We start from the raw sequence: 19,052 nt of genomic DNA, 5'->3' as shown, positions 1-19,052 counted from the left end.
TCTGAATTAATTATATGTCAAATATATGGATTGTTATAGATATACAGGTAAAAGACGTTAATCTTCAAGGATCTTTCTAGAGAGATCATATTGTAAAAGCCGCATTAACGCATTAAAGCATTTCTTTCTGAATTAATTATATGTCAAATATATGGATTGTTATAGATATACAGGTAAAAGACGTTAATGTTCAAGGATCTTTCTAGAGAGATCATATTGTAAAAGTTTGCATTAACGAGTTATGGGAATGGTGTTCTTCACGGTTCAGGCTAAGTAATATGAACGTTACACTATTCCCGGGAAATAAATAATGGCTTTCACGGGTAACGAAAAATCTCAATGGAGCCCTCTGAGAAGGGTTCACTAAAGCGCACGCATACACACACACACACTATAAAAGACGTTAATCTTCAAGGATCTTTCTAGAGAGATCATATTGTAAAAGTTTGCATAACCTAATTTTTTAATAATTATCAGAGATTTAGGTTCCCGAACCTCAACTACCCCGACTCTCCTGGACCATTGTCGCCCATCATCTAAGTTATCCCTCCCCCCCCAAAAAAATAAACACACACACACACACACACTCCACTCCTCCATAATTCATAATTCTGTTTTCCAAATGATCTTTTTGTCTTTTTATTTTAACATATTTCCTTTGTGTGCCCTAATTGCTGTAAAGCTTGGTTTGGCGACATGTACTTTTGCAGAAAGCATGCTATGACTACCCATGACGTATTACGTCATTTCTTTAAGAACATATTTATCCCCCAGTCCCACCTTACTTTCTGTCTTCACTAACACAATTGGGTGATATTTGTGGTGACCGTCACAATCTTGGTTGAGACAGCATCAAAATCGAGATACCGCAGCCTTTAGAAGGTCCGTCTAGCCAGCAATTATACCTTCGTTTACCTAGATCAATTTTGCCAAGATCGGACCTTTTCCCGGCAGAAGGGGCAAGTCGTTTGACCCCCCCTCCCCCGCCATGACGGACATGATAGAAACGGTTTCTTTCAAACTTAATTGTACTTCTGATATGTTATTAGGTATAATATCCAGCGTGCAGGGCCAGCTACCACACTGGGATGTCACACGTGTCTGGGCCGGACAATGGTATGTGACTAAAATAAACCTGACAAAAATGCCGTTTGATTGGCAAAAATTACACAGACATATTCAACGTGTAGGCTGTTTACTTTTCCTAAGCATGAATATTTCTTTTTCCAAACAAATGTAATGACATACAGTATCAAGTACTTAAGTCTAAATTGTTTCATCAGTTTGGTGGATGGTAGTTGTAAAAGCTCTTTTGTCTAAAACTTTAAATTTACTCACATGAGATATTTCAATGGAAAATCGGTCATCTTCATCAGTCGCTGAGTGACAGATGGCGTTGTGTCACATAGTTGAGACTACTGGGCGTGTGTCACTCACCAACTGATGAAAATGGCCTACAGTCCATCGAACAATCTCATGTGAGCAAATTTGCAGTTTGTGACAAAAGAGTATATTTACTACTTTCAAGAACTGTGTTTCTGCGTAACCTTCTTTGGCAGTTGCTTTTATCAAACTAGGTCCTATTGCTTGAACGGGTGCTGGGTCAGTTTGAAAGCTTATTAAACGTAAGTAAAATTTGGCTAGTTTCTTGTTTTATCACAATACTGTTTAAATTCCCAGTTGCTATTTCAACAAGAAACACCAGTTCTTCCAAGGTCTATCATTATACAACTCTTCCTTGGCTCATAATATATAGTGGGGTGCCTATTTCCGCAAACTGTCAACATGGACGTCATTCGCCGTAGTGTGGTTTCGTGGAAGGAATATTATAATAAAGGTGATGGACGATATCAAGCTTTTCAACACTGAGAACTTAGTTTCCTATGCCATTTTATGTAATTACAGTTCAATATTCACTTGTGATGGAGCAGGCCAGTCAACGTAACCTTATGTACAGAATGTTTAGCAATGAAGATTTACGCGGTTTGTTGCCTGGGCTAAATTGTCTCTGAACACTCAGCTGATAGCCACTCGTGTCCATACATTGAACAAGACTCCTCAGGCGTAGCACAACAATATGAACTTTATTACGAAACAAACAGCTGCGGATATTCACAGTATGAAGCCCCCACCCCACCTCCCATTTGTTGCATATTTCCATTTACAGGGCATACCGAGTAAGTATGACCAGGCTTTTTTGTAGTGCAGTGCATGACACATCGCTGCGACAAGATTGGATTCAATGGCACAGCGTGAAGATAACTTCTTACGTTTACAAAGGTCTGCAGTATAAATGACATCACCAACAAACTTGAAATAAAAAACTTCATTGAGTACAACTAATTCGTAAAAACGGGACGCTCTGCATGCGCAGTTTGTGATAATTTTATCAATATGTGCCCTAAACAAATGACGCTAGATTATTCCAATTACCAGAATCCACTGGTTTGAAATAAGACTTTAGGCGTGTGATGCAAGCACATTTCTTTCAACGTTATGATAGCTCTTTCTTTAAAATGACGGTATTTTTTTTTTATTTCGTAGAACACAAGTCACATCACGATTATCTCTTCACCAAAATGTTTTGTTAACTGTAACGTGTCAGTCATTTTGATTTCCCCGAGTAATAGTCGCTTTAAATAATTTTCTAAAGATAAACTGAATCCACTGATTTTGTTTTATGTTGGACAAAACTCTTTGGCAACGTTCCATAACCAGACATATCTATTGTCTGCGACCGTTCGTGTATCCGCCTCATTTCACTCCTCTTTTTGACCAGTCTGGGAGAGTTCCTGCTGTCAGGAACTAATTGTGGCGTAACTGTCAGTGTTTGAGACACAGCACCAGTGTTGCTTGGGTTGAGGTTTTCTTTGAATGAGTTATGCCTGCTCGCATTTCTGTCACCGTTGTATTTTTCTTTGGCTTCTCGGAGGTTGTCAAGCCACGCCGCCTAGAAAGAAGAAATCGTCCTTACTAATGGCGTTTATTAAGTTTTTCTAATCTCACGTTAACAGAACAGTAATACAAGCACTGTATTTTGGGTAGTGTTTAATATTTATAGTATTCATATATCCCATCATGTCTTCTCACAGCAATCGCATGTACCAAAGCACAAAAATATGGCATTCAGTCTTGTCGTTTATAAGACGCGGCCTTTGGGACTGCATGTGATTTGGTGTTCCGCTAGTGTTTATGCGTGTAATTCGCCAAGACGCAATCCAAAAATAAAATGTATGGAAGACGAGCTTCGAGTTGGTTAATAAAAATGGATTCTTGTTTTTAAACATTTTAGAAAAGTATTTATCAAGTAACTTTCTTCAAACCGGGATAGAAATAAACAAGAAAACTATACCTCCTTAAAACTGCGATACCACTGTAGTAAACATATATATGTAAGTGATACAAAATATAATAATGTGATAAATGGAAGGGTGTAGATATTTTAAGACTGCTCAAGGAGCTTACTTTATAGAATCATTTTCCAGTTTTACAAGCCCCTGACCATTAATATACGCTTATAGTGTAAACATGCAATGCTTACCTTTGCTGTCTCTGATGGAGCTTGGAATGTGTAAATTCCAACTATTTGCTGAAACCTCGTTATTTGCACTATTACGAAGGCGTTTTTCAACCCATTAGCTGGAAGTGGAATGTAAGAACCAACGATTGTAAAATGCATTAAAGTAATGGTTGTGGTATTTTTTTGATGAACACCAAAATAGTACTTCTGTGGATTAAGTGGATATTCGTTGCACTGAAGGTTGTAGTCAAATCAACAATGAAGTTTCATCTAGTTCACTGACTACTAACCACTTTAATTCTAGAAAGATCAATTTAGATTGTGACAACACGAGCACGTGGCAAAATGCCAGAGATTTTTAAAGAATTGAATGATACCTAGGAACAACAACTTGTAGTAAATAAGTCAGTTTTTTTAATAAGAGAAATCAAATATTAAAGCTATGGCGACTTATGAGTGAGTTGTTAAGATACCAGTGCACGAACATAGGAACTCTGTAACTTTCACACTCTCTTACTTTAGGGAAAGACTTTTTACAGCGCACCATGACAGGCAAAAGCTCAAAAAATTGTTTGTTATGTAAAAGGTGGGGACATTTTTTTGGCTACACCTTTACCACAAACGCGTTTTGTTCAAGCACATTTCTCTTTCCATTGCTGGTATATTAATATCATTGCATACTATTTAAGAACTGTGGTCTACATACATGTACGCTTCTTCTAGTTAGGAAGACTTGATTCTTGGTTCTTTTAACTTTTTTTCCCATGAAACTGAAAGTTGTCTTGGTAATATTGCCCCCTCCCCCTTAAGCACCTACCTTGTGCCTCGGCTGGCCCTACGTCATGCAGACTGAACCGGTCCAAAGAAATGGGCTGCCTGTACACTGTGTATGTCCCGGGGGACGCATCAGCTTTGTAGTTGTTGGGGTTCTGATCAACCACTGACGTTTTCTGTGTGAAATATGAAATCTTTATCAAGGTATCCATGTGAAGCTTAGTAAGAATATTAAGCATGATTAAAACATTAGACTTCAAGTTATTAGACTTCAATATTAGACGTCAAATTTTATTTCATCTGTTCACTCAAAATGAAAATTAAAGATGGCCTGCTATATAGTCAACGTTTTGGTTATGTAAAAAATGTCATTTAAGTTGACCCTGTAGACTCAACGCGGCATGCAGTGCGGAACAAAATGTATCAAGCACCTGACTGTAAAAACATTTGGACCTTCACTGACGGTACATTAGGGATGACATAACTAGATGCAGGTGTGACATGTGAATGGACGTCCGCTAGGAACCGTAGTCCGTTCCATATTACTTTGTTCAGCTGACATCCGTCCCATATACTAACCCCAATACCTCCGCCTACCCCTAACCTGTACTAATCATATGGAACCCCGGACTTCCATTGCTAGGACTACCATTCCTGTCACACTGGTACTAAAATGCGCCAGGCGGAAGACAAAATAAAATGTCGCATATGATGCACCATATGTTAGACAATCACTGCGAGGCTTAGCTACATTTCCATTATTAAGAAAAGTTTTGCCTACGCTACATGCACTGTGGTTGTTCATTAGGTAAAAACACACCTTTTTAAATAACGTGTCCTTACCTTTCGATGACTTTTCTTCAATTTGGTCAGCAGGAATATATCGTCGAAGAGGAAAATATACATCTCTTGTCCTTTTGATTGCTCTGTGGTAGGGGAAAAAATATATATAACTGCTGTTAACTGCTCTTCACGTACATTTATGTAGATAAGGAGGCAAATTAGCCCCAAAACACAAAACACACACTTCATCAAGTTATCTCTTTACAATGTTCTTGCAACTTCCCAGTTAGGATTATACTCAGAATACCGGCATTTGCCGACTTTTCTAGAATTCATACTGTTGTCGAACGGTAGGTGAATTGGAATCATAGTATAAGCTCATGTGACTTAATTGGTTGAGCTTCATGTCACTTGGGATTTGATAAAGAAACCTAAATACATACCAACTAATGTCACCGGGCCCTCGTACATGAGATGTCTCTTTGGGCTGGCCAACAAACGTTCACACGGCTGCTGACTCAATGTAGATTTCAAAAACTAAAATAAAATAATATATACTGTAGAAATAAATATCATAATAGGAACTGTAGATATAAATATAAAAATAGATATTATAGATATAAATATGGGGAAAACATGCGACAGCTTTTGTTAACACTCGTGGCGACATTATGCGTCTACAAATTTACTACTAATAATAAAGGCTTTTGCAGCCATATATATATATATATATATATATATATATATATATATATATATATATATATATATATAATAACATACATATAAAAGGGAAATTTATTTCCATGTCAAGTTTAAAAAGATAAATAAGACTGCCTAAAATGAAAAAAAATTGATATGTATCGACAAAAATGTCCTAGTTTTAAAGAGATGTGGCAGTTGGATAAAAGATTTTTTTAAGTTTCCTTCCTCTAAAAGTTAAGTCAACTTTTGCCAAAAAGAACCCTTAAAATACCATAAGCAGGGCGAGTTTTATTAATCATAATCTTTTCTGTTTTAGAAAAAATTCTTTCCATATAAATGCTTCTCAGAAGGGGAACATCCAAACTCACGATTCTACGGCACGAAGCAGTAAGTTTTATCTAATTTCTTACTGTCTTCTTTTGTAGCATGACTATACTATACTGTTATTGCGAATGAAAAAAAAATTTTAGTCAAGCATTCTATAATAATACGATAGATTCATTCTTTCAGTTTTACTTTAAAAGTATATCGTTGTATTCTGCTTTAATGCATTACGGCTCGTTCTATCAGCGACTGATCTTGGAATTATTTTTCATTTGGAATCGCAAAAATAACAGATATGACAATCATGAGACTCGCAAAAGAAGGTGCAGGTTTACCTCGGGAATAAATGACTTTGGGTCCGTTTCTGAAATAGACGGCCAGACTATCTGATGCTGAATCTCCAAAACCCGCTCAAAGTTTTTGACCCACTTCATTTTATCATTAAGTTGCTCTGAAATGAAACGTAGGTCAGAGATCAAAGCCAGAGTTCAAAGGCGCATGCTTGAGTATCATGCTGAAATGGAAATCCAAAGCATTATGTCACATTTGATGGAGATTGCACATTTGATATTCTCATACCGATAAGTTAAGGATAGCGAAAAAACATTTTTGTGTCTGTTCTATTTTGTTGCCTTGTGTACATTTTTGTTAAATAATAAATAAATGATAAATTAAGCAACTGCAGGTCCATCTTCCCAAATCAACTACATGTACCTAATGATTTCTCTACGTCTTCTATTGATTCTGTGAGCTGCATCCTTTCCTCTGTATTTTCTGTGTACTTTCTTATCTCTTTGAGCAAGAGAGGCATTTTTGTCCAATGTTGCATTGGTGCCACCAGGAGATCTGTTAGCTGCAGTCTGTTACACCTAGGGTCTTGGGAGCACCACTAAAAAAGATGTAACTTTAAGTCACCAGCTGGTAAAATAACTTATTATGCACATGGAAACAGACGGGTTAAAATGTGCCTACTCCAGTACATTTGTGACAATTTAGGAATTACTCTAGTTCACGTATTTCCAGAGCCAACTGTATAAACCCTACAAACAAAACACAAAACCTGGGCTGTCTTCGTAGATAAACGAACACATGAAGACAGAATACATAACATTAATACGATTAAGAACATAGAAATATCGATTGCTCCGCCTATAACTCAGCAGTGGGTACACTACCACTAATAAGTATGAATACAGTGCACATCAATTACTTATAAAACTGGTAAATTTTAGTCTATTTATTTCAAACCTCAATGCTAGACTTATAAAAATAGTCACATCACGATCTCGGTACACATGTTATTTCGTCTCACGTGACTTACTGCCGAGGTGTTCATCTTTTTTCCATTAGGCTTACATTTATCCGGTACGTTTGCTCAGTTTGCTTTTATTATAGTATTGACGCATATTCGTAGATATATATATCGTAATCCCAAGTTCTGGATAATTTTTCCTTTGTCATAATCATGTAATTGAGCACATCAAAGTTTTCTATTAAGTATAATTCTGTTTATAACACAAATAATGTGTTTCAGTGAGATGAGAATGAATATTCAATGGCATATTTAAGTATACATTTGACCTAAAGTAATGGACACGGACGCCTGACTTTGCTCACTTTTATCTTCGTAGAATCCGGGTGCAGTGAATCAATTCGTTTATTTTTTTTCGTTTATATGAAAATTCTAAAATATCATTACTATCTAATTTAGTTATTTACTTTGATTAATTGGATGATTCCTTTTTTTCGAAAGGCAATTGTCTCTTTCCCATGAGAGGTAGCATTTATTCTGGTGATTTCCCCATTTCACTATGCCCTACCTTGTCGAATTCTCCGAACTCCTCGTGTTGTTTTCGCACGTTCTCAAGATGCGCTAGGGCATTGGAATAATTCAAACAATACCGGTGATACACCTCCCCGTTTCTGGAATGTTTGGTTAACTGGAACACAGAAATACAGAATGAAATGACAGAATTAATTTGTATTTGTGCTGGAGCCTTACTTAAACAAAGCAGTCTTATTTCTTTCCTTAGTTACAGTGAAATATTTATCACAAAAACTCGACTCTTGTTTTGTGTAATTATGTGTGCGGTATATATAGGAAAGAGGGTCGTTCAAAATTATCACCCATGAGTGAACTATTAAAAACGAAAATTGTTAGATAATTTACTGATACTTCCTGGTGCAAGTACACCCTAACTGCGATTTTAATATTAAAATATTAATGCCAAACACGTATACACTCCATATTTATAGTCATTTCAATGTATGTGCTTCCTTCGCCTACGTTGACTAGTGTAACGCATTGTTTGAATAAATTATACATGTATCTCATTTTTGAAGTTCTTTTCAATGTAACAAGCAAAGCTGATTTAGACCTTGGGTTTACTGGAAAATAGCTTTTTGATTTGATTCATACGACTACATAGGCTATGATAATAGGATCAGATTAAAATTATTTAATGTAGACGTATAATAGGGTCTTACATGTATATACAAAAACTTTTTCCAATCGTCGACTTTCATGCAACAATCATGCAACAGAAATCTTAACCTTTCTGTAGTTAAAAAAAATACTTGATACTCCATTCTGATTGCTTTGAAATAAAGATAACTGAGGCAGGTTGCTCCTGGTTAAGGAACGGTACTGTATGCATGCAGAAGCTGTGAAAATGCACCGGCCCAAAATAAGAAATGGCCAGGTAGTAACAAATTACGACATTAGGTCGTAGGAACCTAAGGGCCACAAGTCTATGGGAAGGAGGAGCAGGGAGCAAAAGTACGGTTCCCAAAATCATACAGTTAGGACAGACAAAATCTGTAAGTTGTTTTTGCCAAATAATAAAAAAAAACACATATGGCGTTAGTCAGGTGGAGATAATTTATGAGCGATCACAAAAATCACATTTCCTCCCTCCATTAACATACCCCGACCGACCCTTAAACTTAGCTGTTATGCGAGTTAAACATACAGAACTTTTTTCACAAAAAATAGTAATAGTCTACCGATCCTCTTTCTAGAGAGACGCTCATGTAAACCAACTTATCAGTTTTCTCTAGCCTTAAAAACCATGATCTGCAGCTGGTAGAACAATAAGTGTGATTTCTAGAAAACAGCAAATTACTTACCCTTTCAAAGGCACTTATTAACGCGGCTGTGCTACCAAAACACGTGGGCCCCATGTCCTTGAGCAGAGATGCCAGGAAGTCTTTGCAGAATGTATAACTCACCTAATGTTCGAAAATGAGAGAGTGTAGTAAGGATGACTTAACCTACCTTGTGCAGTTAGCGTAGTAAAATATAATTATTATTTCTAGTGAAATGTTTGTTTCAATGCTATCTCTAATGCTGTGTGGATAAAATGGACAGGTAAACAAAAAACGCAATTCGCAATTTGTCTTAAACTTTCAGATTAAAAAAGTTTAGCTAAACTACTTCTCAGTTATTTTTAGCGAAAGTGCCACGGCGTAAACACGTTAATTAAAACATGCAGCTTTTCCAGATATGGTCAATAATATCAACTTGTTGCAGAAATAGACTTAATACTTACATAGCACAGTTCGTCTAAATTACCAAAGAGCTCCTGGACATCAGCTGACATCAAGAAACCTTCTACTTGGACCTTTTTCAAAGGTTCCATAAAACACTGCAATGGATATAAAACTGTTATATAACGATGATGTTATTACACCCCAAGAATCGTTTCATTCATAGCAGTGTAGTTTTACAGAACGGGCAACTAATGGATAGACTAACGATTTTGCCAGAGTTTGCCTGTGAAGTATTTACTGACTAAATGTATGGGCCTAACTAGCTGGAATTTTTATTTGAATTATTTTCCATGCTGTCAATAACAAAACGCATGACCTCTGTATGCTCTCTATGAACCTATCGCTTCCGATTAAACTGAGGGAAAGAAAATGAGTATCATTAGTATTTCACTTTATTTTCCGTAATTTCAGTCTGTGTGTCGATCGATCTTAATTCTCGATAGTACTTTTATTTCATTACTTTACCAAATACAGAGATATCAAAGAGCTTAATTCGGTAGGTAACAGAACAGAATAAATTCAGTTAGATTCTGACTAGAACTACGGGTGCGCATCTTATGCCCCTATTTCACACAGACCACGAATCCCCAGGAATTGACAAATTTCAGGATTCGTGAGGATTCGTGTTATTTTGCCAATTTTCTGGTCTAATTCGACACGCTCTACGATTCAGATGCGATACAGGTGCGATAGTGTTACGAATATTCGTGGGATTCGGCTGGAATCGCACAAATATAGTCCAGAAATTCACTACGATTTTTTGGAATCGGGAGTTCGTGGCCAAAATTTTGAACAGCTCAAAATTTTTGCCACGAATTCCCGATTGATCAAGAATTCCAAGAACTGACTACGATTATATACGAATCTGTTAAGAACTTCACGAACTGATTACGATTCAACCACGAATCCTGAAATTTGTCAATTCCTGGCCATTCGTGGAATTCGTGGTCTGTGTGAAATAGGGGCATTACGATAGACTCGTTCGCTCTAGACTAAACATACATTCATTTTCTGCAGTACAGTACAAGAGATATACAGACAGAAATGAAACTCGCATAAGCTTAAATATTTACCCCTGCTTTGAAATCTTGTTTCTTTTTAGAAAATTCTTAGTCTTTTTCAGTTTATACGTTTGTATTGTCCTCTGTAATCCAACTTAAAGGGACAAAAACCGTTCATTTTGACCAAAAATTGATATTCCTGGTGTAAACAACAATTTCCCAAACTTAATGAATCCCTTCCGACATTCAAAGTTAGTCACTTTTTTGTATAAATCTCTTTAGAGATTATTACGGAGGATAGCCATCTTTGGTGGTCACGTGGTCCGATCGAAGGCTTAGATTCCAAAAATAATTGCGATAACTGCAGTTTTGGTGGTAAAATAGAATTTATTATATTTCTAGGATTTTGTTACATTTTTTATTGTGAAAATGGATATTATACGAAGTGATATTTTCACTTTAAATACAATATCAGTATAGCGCAAACTACAACGGTTTCCAAAATTCTGTACTAGCCCCCTCTGAGATCAGGGACAGGAACTGGATGGATTGGTACTTACGTGTTTTAGCACCATGAGATGGTCGACAAGGAATACACATTCACTTTTGAGAAGCTCCCACACAGCTTCTCTCCTCTTCCTCTCTGTCTCTGGTATCGGTAGAGAATCCCCAGTTGATTTGTCAGTACTGGCAATGAGGTCTGACCAATGTAAGTCCTGGAAGGTTTGTTGAGCAGTGAACATAAATCTTGTACTAAAAGAACTACACTTAACCAAACAGAATGAAGGGGGTGGGGGTGAGGGGGGTGCTGGGACAAACTACGTGTTCTAGCTGTCTATATTTAAAAACTGAAGTACCTATAACGCAACCAGGCGAAACGGGTTTTGTATCTACATGTAACGTCTACATTTTCTTTGATGGCAGGCCTACTAGACAGCACTTAGAACTCATACATTTTAGACGGTTATATAATATGGGACGAAATGCAATAAAATAATTAATGTAATAATATAATTACAATTAATGAAAACAGTGGCAATAAACAAGGTTAACTTGATACATACTTCGCATTGGTGAGTGCTGATATAAACTTGTACACTAGTCCAATGTCAAATGGGAAATATTGCTTTGACTTCGAACATGTTAACACTAAGCAATTTATCACTTTATTGACACGTATCACTGAAGTCAGGTGCCACAAAACCAAACAGACAGACATACAAATGCCAAAACGGAATCAATGACAAAAAACACATTTAAAATGATAAATACATGTTGCACTATCAGTATATTAACAAAATGCCTATATCTTACAATGAATGACGAGACCAAAGTAATCTTGTTCATCCCGTTAGAATATTTAATTGTCCACACTTTCTCTCAACTTAAGTCTATTATATATGAAATTGCATAATTAAAGAAAAAAACAGTATTCAGTCCCATAAATTTCCCTTTTATTTGCTTCAATAATAAAAATAAGAATAAAAATTTCGGGAAAGTGCACGGCTACTGCAAAGGGTGAAACAAGCGCAGGTGACGGCTATATGTCCAGACGCACTGTGTCTGTAAACACAGACATGTTAATTCCCATTTCCCTTTTATTATATTGGTGGAATATTTCAAGGCGTTCGAATAAATCACCCAAGTTTCACCTTACTGACTGTAAATATAACTATCTGTGCAACGGCGTACGTTGGTCAGCACCTTAAGTGTAATTGGATAACTCAGAGTAACTGTTCTCTTATTTCAAGGAACAAAGAATGTATGGTGTTTTCCATATAACCCCAGATAATCAAAAGAAACGGCGCGTGTGTATGGATTTAAGAGTTCTCGTCAAACCTCTGACACTGTGTTTGTGCTTGGAGGGGGAGAAAAAGTGTATACCAAGGCATTAATTCTTCTCCAGTCCGGGTGACAAAATACTGACACAGACGGAGACATCGCTCTGGCAGCCAAGATAAGATAAATTGATTCCCCATCCAGACAATTACCACTGTGGCATTGGAGAACATTTTTGCTATATGCTTTAAGTGCGATTATCTCTTTTAGCTCCGTTATTCAAAGGCGATGACTTTCCCCACCGGAAAAAGGTAATAGTCCCTGAATGTGTGAAACTCCAACCATTGCTTTAAAAGCACTAAATAATTGAATTCCTGAGCCATCACGCCTTCGATAAGAGCGTGAAGGTTTTTAGCGATGAACAGTTTGGATTCGTTGATAAATAAATAATGCTATTGCCAGGTCATATTTTAGAATCTGCATGGTTGATGATAAGGTTGATTGAACTACGCAGTACAGACATTCATGCGGTGCACATTACTTTTCCTAAACGGAACAGGAGTCTTCTTTTTTGTTGATGGTTAATCGTTAAAACCCATGTACCTCAACTATAAAGAGACGCCAAAAGTAAACATGAGATAGTTGCGTGGTACATGATGTAGTTAGATAATGGGTACTTATAACTCTTATTTTCCCTGCAAAACCAAGATTAGCCAAAAACGATACCATTTCATAACGACACTTACTAATGGAAAATCAGCTAAAAACGTGGCCTAAGAAATCATTTAAAGAAAAACATTACAAGCGAATAACAGTCTTGCTGAGAACAAAACAGGTGCGAAATGTATGCTGTGATGTCGCTAACTACGCCTAATAACTGGCCAACTCATTTCCTCTATGAATTACACTTAATGCTAACTGTGAGCTATATAGAAATCCACATCTATCATAAAGGTACGTCATCATGTACTATATGCCGAGGCCAAGCCACGCACGCCAACAGCCATTCCTGCAAACACGCTAGAAACACCTGTCTGCTTTGAGGTTACAAACGCCCAAATGGACAAAACATATTTATCTTAATTCACCTATTTATTCATTTTGTTTCTAATTCCCCTACAGGATGACCCCACAACTGGTAAGGGTTGTCTGAATAGCATGAATTGGTTGAATCTGAAATAATTGCCTTTGAAACTCGGTTGCCATTCACAGTTTACTGGTATTTGTCAGTTCATTCCAGTGTGTGTATTTAAAAGTTAGTGAAATACTTACTTTGTACCGAATTAATGTATTGTCCTTAAATTCGGATGGCTTGAGCTTGCTCAACATTTCCTCGAATGCTGCAAGGGTTTTGCTTCTTTTTTTATCAATCTACAACAAAAGCAACAATAGAATTCGTGTTACTTTATACATGTAAGTGGGGGAAAGTGTCAGAACCGAGTTTAACTAAAGTTAATGTTAAATGTATGTGTATGGAAAGATGGGATCTTGGGAATTCAACATAATCCAGTCTTATTCTTCTGGTATGGGAATGTAATAATGGACAACTCGACAGAAAATCTAATTACACTCATGGTTATTTAAAAGCCAATGTATTCAAGTAGGCATTACAACAGACTTTTTTTGCAATATCCTTATTGTAAAAAAAATGATATTTCTACAATCAATGCATTGCCTATAAGTAAAATTAAATTATGTGGCAAGTGTAAAGAAAGAACAAAGGCAACATGCCAAGTCCCCACGTCACAAAATGTAACTACCCCAAAGACATATTTATCACACAATTTCTCGTTAACCTTTCAGTGCCGACATGAAATTACGGAATATCGATAACAACTTTGGGTGCTGCATGTAAACGAAGTATTTAATTAAGCCTATAGATCATTGTATCTTTTCCCATTCTGTGAATTATTGGTTTGCTTGGATTCGAGGTTTCAACTGTCTCATCAAACTGAGTTTTGCACACTGGCTGGTAATGTCTTTGATTGCCACATGATTAAGTAGCTTTTTACGCGGTATTCAATCTGAAATATGAACACTTTTGTATTTCTTTGGTCGAGGTGAATCGTATATTTTGTCAAAACAACTTACCAGTTTGAGCAACGAGAGAGATTTGACTTTCTTTGCATCTGAAAGAAAGAAAAGACAGATCCGCATTACAAATTGGAGAATAATTAAAGCAGTTGTTGAAGTTAAGTAGCTAATTTACAACACATATCCCTCTTTTTGAGGTGCAATCTCCATACAAACGCTGGCGGTCATGAATCTACGTAGTTTTTTCTTAACTGTTTGACTCTTTGGTGTGACTTCCCTGTGAGTGACGAGCGTTGTCTACTCCTTGCTCTCCTCCCCTCTATTCTGTCAGTGATTGCTAAATGTTTTAGATCTTCCTTTCTCATGACGTGAGCTAGAAATTTCGCCCGATTGCCTCTGCTCATTCACAAAATTCCTTTAGTACCTGTTCTGGTTAGTACTACCTCATTTTAGACAAGTTAAGTTCAAGAGATTCGCACTGTCCTTTGATAAAACTACAATTCAGCTGCGTCTAGGTTTATTCTCCATTCTTGTGATATAGCCCTGCTTCGACTTATATATTTCAGGGTCGGGAAATGTAACATTTTAGAGCTCCAATTCTAACTGATATTTTTTTATTTTTCTTTTTTAGAAATTTTCTCCATGCCATTTTTCGATGATTATTTACCACTCCGTGTAATTACATCAATTTCCAAAGAAAATAGTGAAATATGTATCCTTGACACCCTTGTTAGAATACGTACATGCTGGTGCGTACACACACACAGGCACTCACACATTTCAACCTCACCTTGACTTACCAGAAGTAAATCCACGTCACAGTATATTTTAAATGATAAAAACAAAGTAATCACATCCTTGAAAAAGCCAGGGCTAGTAGGCAGAATTTATATGAGTACCTTAAGTCATGTAATCTGGGGATAAGACCATCTGCCTTTTCGGGATTTCAAAACATTTTGACTGCACTTTTTTTTTATTATTGATTGATAGCTTGATATGCAATACGAAAAACATTAAAGGTTAATTTTCATCTTTTCAATGTGAAATGTGATCACCAGCTGACCTAATCAAAATACATGATCATCTGTCTACTCTGAAGCTTCACAAAGCAGACACTGTATTTAATTAGAATTTTAAGTTTTTTTATCATCACCATCACCATCCACTCTCAGCAGGTTGACTGTCGTGGATCGCCACGTCACTCAATTTTGTGCCATACTTTCACTATATTCTTAATTGGTTTATTATTTTATGTTGTTACTTAGCAGTCTATGGCCGACCCTCTTGAATGCATGTTCCGTAATTCCCGTGAGGAATTTATACAGTGTCTAATCGGGAAGTAAGCGGCAAGCTTATTAGTGGGCCGCCATATTTGATCTGCGAATCTGTTAGTCCGCTGTTCTCAATGCGCTTTTATACACACATTATCTTAGAAAAAAAAAAAAACATTAATCTTTGCAAAATATCTCACCATGAAACCTTATCACTTTTTGCTTACACATCATCCCATGACGTGCGGTATGATGGATGTGGTATTCAACAATGTTCTTATACAGGCGCTATGCAAGCGCGCATTCAGAACAGAGAACTAACAGACACGCGGATAAAATATGGCCGACCCACTTCCATGCTTTTGGCGTGATCCCCGCGGGGAATCTATTTATCGGGAACTAAGCGGCAAGCCTTTAAATGTGTGGCCATATTTGATCTGCAGATCTGTTAGTCCGCTGTGCTGAAAGAGCTCTAAGATGTTTTCGCTTCTCTAAGGTGAGGGGAGTAAAACATGGCAGTGACATCTGGTCGAACTGTATTATTCAAAACATATTTAAATATTTAAGATGAACATTTCATATATACCAGTTTTAACACCAATGGGACACACAAAGACAAATTAATATAATTGTCCTTCAAAGACGGATGTGATAAATACCTTCATTTTGATTTAGACTCTGCGTCGAACCGCTCTGGGATCGTGGTAACCCAAAATCGGCAATCGTGTTTCTCTTTGTTAACACCTTCTTCCTATGTCTCCGATGTTCGGCGTGGTTAGTTGAAGGCGGAGACTTTGGTGCTCCCTCAGCCGTGTCTGAAGGCAGATCCCCCAAAGAACTGCGTCTACGACGTCGTAACGACGGGCTGCAAAACATGGCAAAAAATTCGAAGTAAGATGCTGATGCGTTACAGTGAGACAAATCCGAGCTAATAGAACACTGACAATCCAGCAAACAGTGCCTTTCTTAAGCCTGGAATGAAGACTGATCTCGCCTTGATCACAAGTATGTGTTCCTTGCAGTGAGAGCTGATGGAATCAATGGAACTGCCAATAATCACCAGCTCCCGCCAATGGACTTGCTTTAGAAACCCCTATTTACATTGAAACCAAATAACTTTTGATGTAGAAATTTTGCGTTCACTGGTTGCTTTTTTCATTGAGGTGCTCAATTACATAGATATCCTGCGATTCTGCTTGTATTTCTGTCATGAAACCTAGGCAACGAAAGCCAAAAAACACTTCCTCTTGAAATACATTGAACTGTACGTTATGCCATAGTGTTACTCAAGTATTTTCGTCAGTTAAAGGTGCTGGCAGTTTGTTCGTTCTGAACACGTGATTTCCGTGCCTGTCATGTAGGGCAATGGGTTAACGACGTTTGTGATATGAGTATCCAATCTTTTCGCCCGGATTAAAGAAGGGTCGATTTCGGAGAGACTGATAGGCTACTGTTCATTAGGAACAGAGACTTGGAATAAAACGAAAACACTTTACATTGAAAAAACAACTTTACATCCCACCTAAAAACAGATTGTGAATACTTTCATCGTGATTTTAGGAAATTGTTAAGTCAATAATTACATTCATAAAGATAACAGTTTCATAACCGACAATTGTAATATGGGTCACTATTTAATAAATACCACGAAATAGTTTCTATAGTTTAAAATTGGCCATGCACATGTGTGGCTTCTTTTGTTTTATATTACAGTTATTACAGATATGTGAGGTAATTCCGCCTGTGAAGGTTTAAAGCTCATGGCCCTCCAGCTAATTACACGTAAGTTTTGCATTGCACAAAATATCATGAATACATGTTCCTTTTCGTGGCTTCTATTGATCTTCTTTGAGAAAAAAATGAGGTGGAAATTCCGTAAAGCGTCCACAGAAATCACCTTCTATCAATCCAAAGTCACAAATTTCTGTTCAACATGAGATGATAAGTAAAACAGCACTTCTGACGTCAAAGCTGTCGGTATTAGACGTTATCATGTATAAAGGCTTGATTATCGTACAGTGTAGCTCTAGCAGACGCCAAACAGACACGACGGTTCATTAGATAATTCTTTGCTCGTCTCTCTAAGATTGCAACTGCAAGACACAGAGACGGCGCCATAGTGCTAGTAAGGAAAGGGACTGTAACAACATTAAATCTTTTTGTCCTTGATGTTATTTAGATTTGATCTCGTACAGTATTTGTCCTCACACATACCTGCATAATTTATCAACCATCCCTGCCCAATGATAGTATATAAACATATGCTAGACCGTCTTCTTAAAGAATGGCGGGGTAAATGAAATGATACATCTCTATCTGCAGTTGTCTCCATTAAAAGTAGATACAAAACGTTCACATAATAACCTGATTAATCTATAAATAGCCGCCCTTCTTCCGATTTCGTTACTCGCACATCAGAATCAATATCGAATCCGCAATATGATGTTTCATCTCCGTAAAAAATAAATAAATAAATAAAATAAATAAAAAAATAAAAACAAAATAATCAGAAAGATAATTAAGGGTCATTAAACCAAAAGGATGTCAAAGGTTATCTTTCTTGATTTAAATATATTTCCTATTCAGGTTTATTGTAACATGTCTGTCTTTTAATCATTGCACTTTTAATTCACTCTCTATTATGTGCTTGTCTGATGATTTATTCTGCTGGACGGTGACTACTATGAGGGCTGTGTTTCAGGACCTACTTAAAATTACAGTTATACAATATTACTTATAATGGTTGTTGAAATCCAAGTCACTATATTAAACTTTTAAACGATAATAGAAAATCACACTGGGTATATAAAGTGACATACTCTAGAGATAAGATCATCTGCACTTTCGTAAGTTAAATAATACAAATATCTGGGGTTGATGTTCATTTTATTTCTGAACTAAGTTGACTAAATTAAAAGTGCATGGCCCGTCTACTCTGTAGACTATGCATTTATGCAAGAAATAAGGCTTACAGAACAGATTACGTTCCAAAGCATGTCGAAGAAATACAGATTCTGAATGTGATCTTACTTAATGATTGTCAGTTAATTCTAGACTTGGGAAAGGGCTAGAACAGTGATCGACACATTCTAGAAGCCAGCACTTACTTTTCCATGCAAAATCCAATCTGAATTTGTCAGAGGGTCTATTAGATTCAAACCATTTTAACTTTCCGTATTGGGCGGTGCTACTTCAATGACAGGAGGGTAAGATAATGCATCTCTCGGATATACACTAAACTAAGAAAATATGTCTTTTGCCTTTTCGATAATGGGAAACCATTGGAAAAGTGCAATACCCTGGGGTTAT

General features: G+C 36.8%; 1 protein-coding gene across 4 annotated transcripts in view; it reads right to left on the bottom strand.

Moving 5' to 3' along the window:
- Positions 1 to 2,065: 2,065 nt before the first annotated feature.
- Positions 2,066 to 19,052, bottom strand: part of LOC106182065 (uncharacterized) — a 99,405-nt gene continuing 82,418 nt past the window's right edge. For all 4 annotated transcript variants that reach the window (XM_087014453.1, XM_087014455.1, XM_087014457.1 and 1 more), the window contains 14 exons: positions 16,403 to 16,608; positions 14,530 to 14,567; positions 13,711 to 13,809; positions 11,220 to 11,375; positions 9,658 to 9,753; positions 9,236 to 9,337; positions 7,927 to 8,046; positions 6,821 to 6,995; positions 6,442 to 6,557; positions 5,521 to 5,614; positions 5,138 to 5,220; positions 4,338 to 4,470; positions 3,542 to 3,639; positions 2,066 to 2,950 (listed from right to left, as the gene is read on the bottom strand). In XM_087014453.1, coding sequence (XP_086870579.1) covers positions 2,648 to 2,950; positions 3,542 to 3,639; positions 4,338 to 4,470; positions 5,138 to 5,220; positions 5,521 to 5,614; positions 6,442 to 6,557; positions 6,821 to 6,995; positions 7,927 to 8,046; positions 9,236 to 9,337; positions 9,658 to 9,753; positions 11,220 to 11,375; positions 13,711 to 13,809; positions 14,530 to 14,567; positions 16,403 to 16,608 — 1,819 coding nt within the window. In that variant the 3' untranslated portion in view covers positions 2,066 to 2,647. The remainder of the gene's footprint in view (positions 2,951 to 3,541; positions 3,640 to 4,337; positions 4,471 to 5,137; positions 5,221 to 5,520; positions 5,615 to 6,441; positions 6,558 to 6,820; positions 6,996 to 7,926; positions 8,047 to 9,235; positions 9,338 to 9,657; positions 9,754 to 11,219; positions 11,376 to 13,710; positions 13,810 to 14,529; positions 14,568 to 16,402; positions 16,609 to 19,052) is intronic.

The sequence above is a fragment of the Lingula anatina genome, chromosome 6 (assembly GCF_051362555.1).
Source record: "Lingula anatina isolate TDL-2025a chromosome 6, LinAna3.0, whole genome shotgun sequence".
Taxonomy (NCBI): domain Eukaryota; kingdom Metazoa; phylum Brachiopoda; class Lingulata; order Lingulida; family Lingulidae; genus Lingula; species Lingula anatina.
Note: the sequence above shows the minus strand (reverse complement) of the source record. Positions and strands in the feature narration are given on the sequence as shown.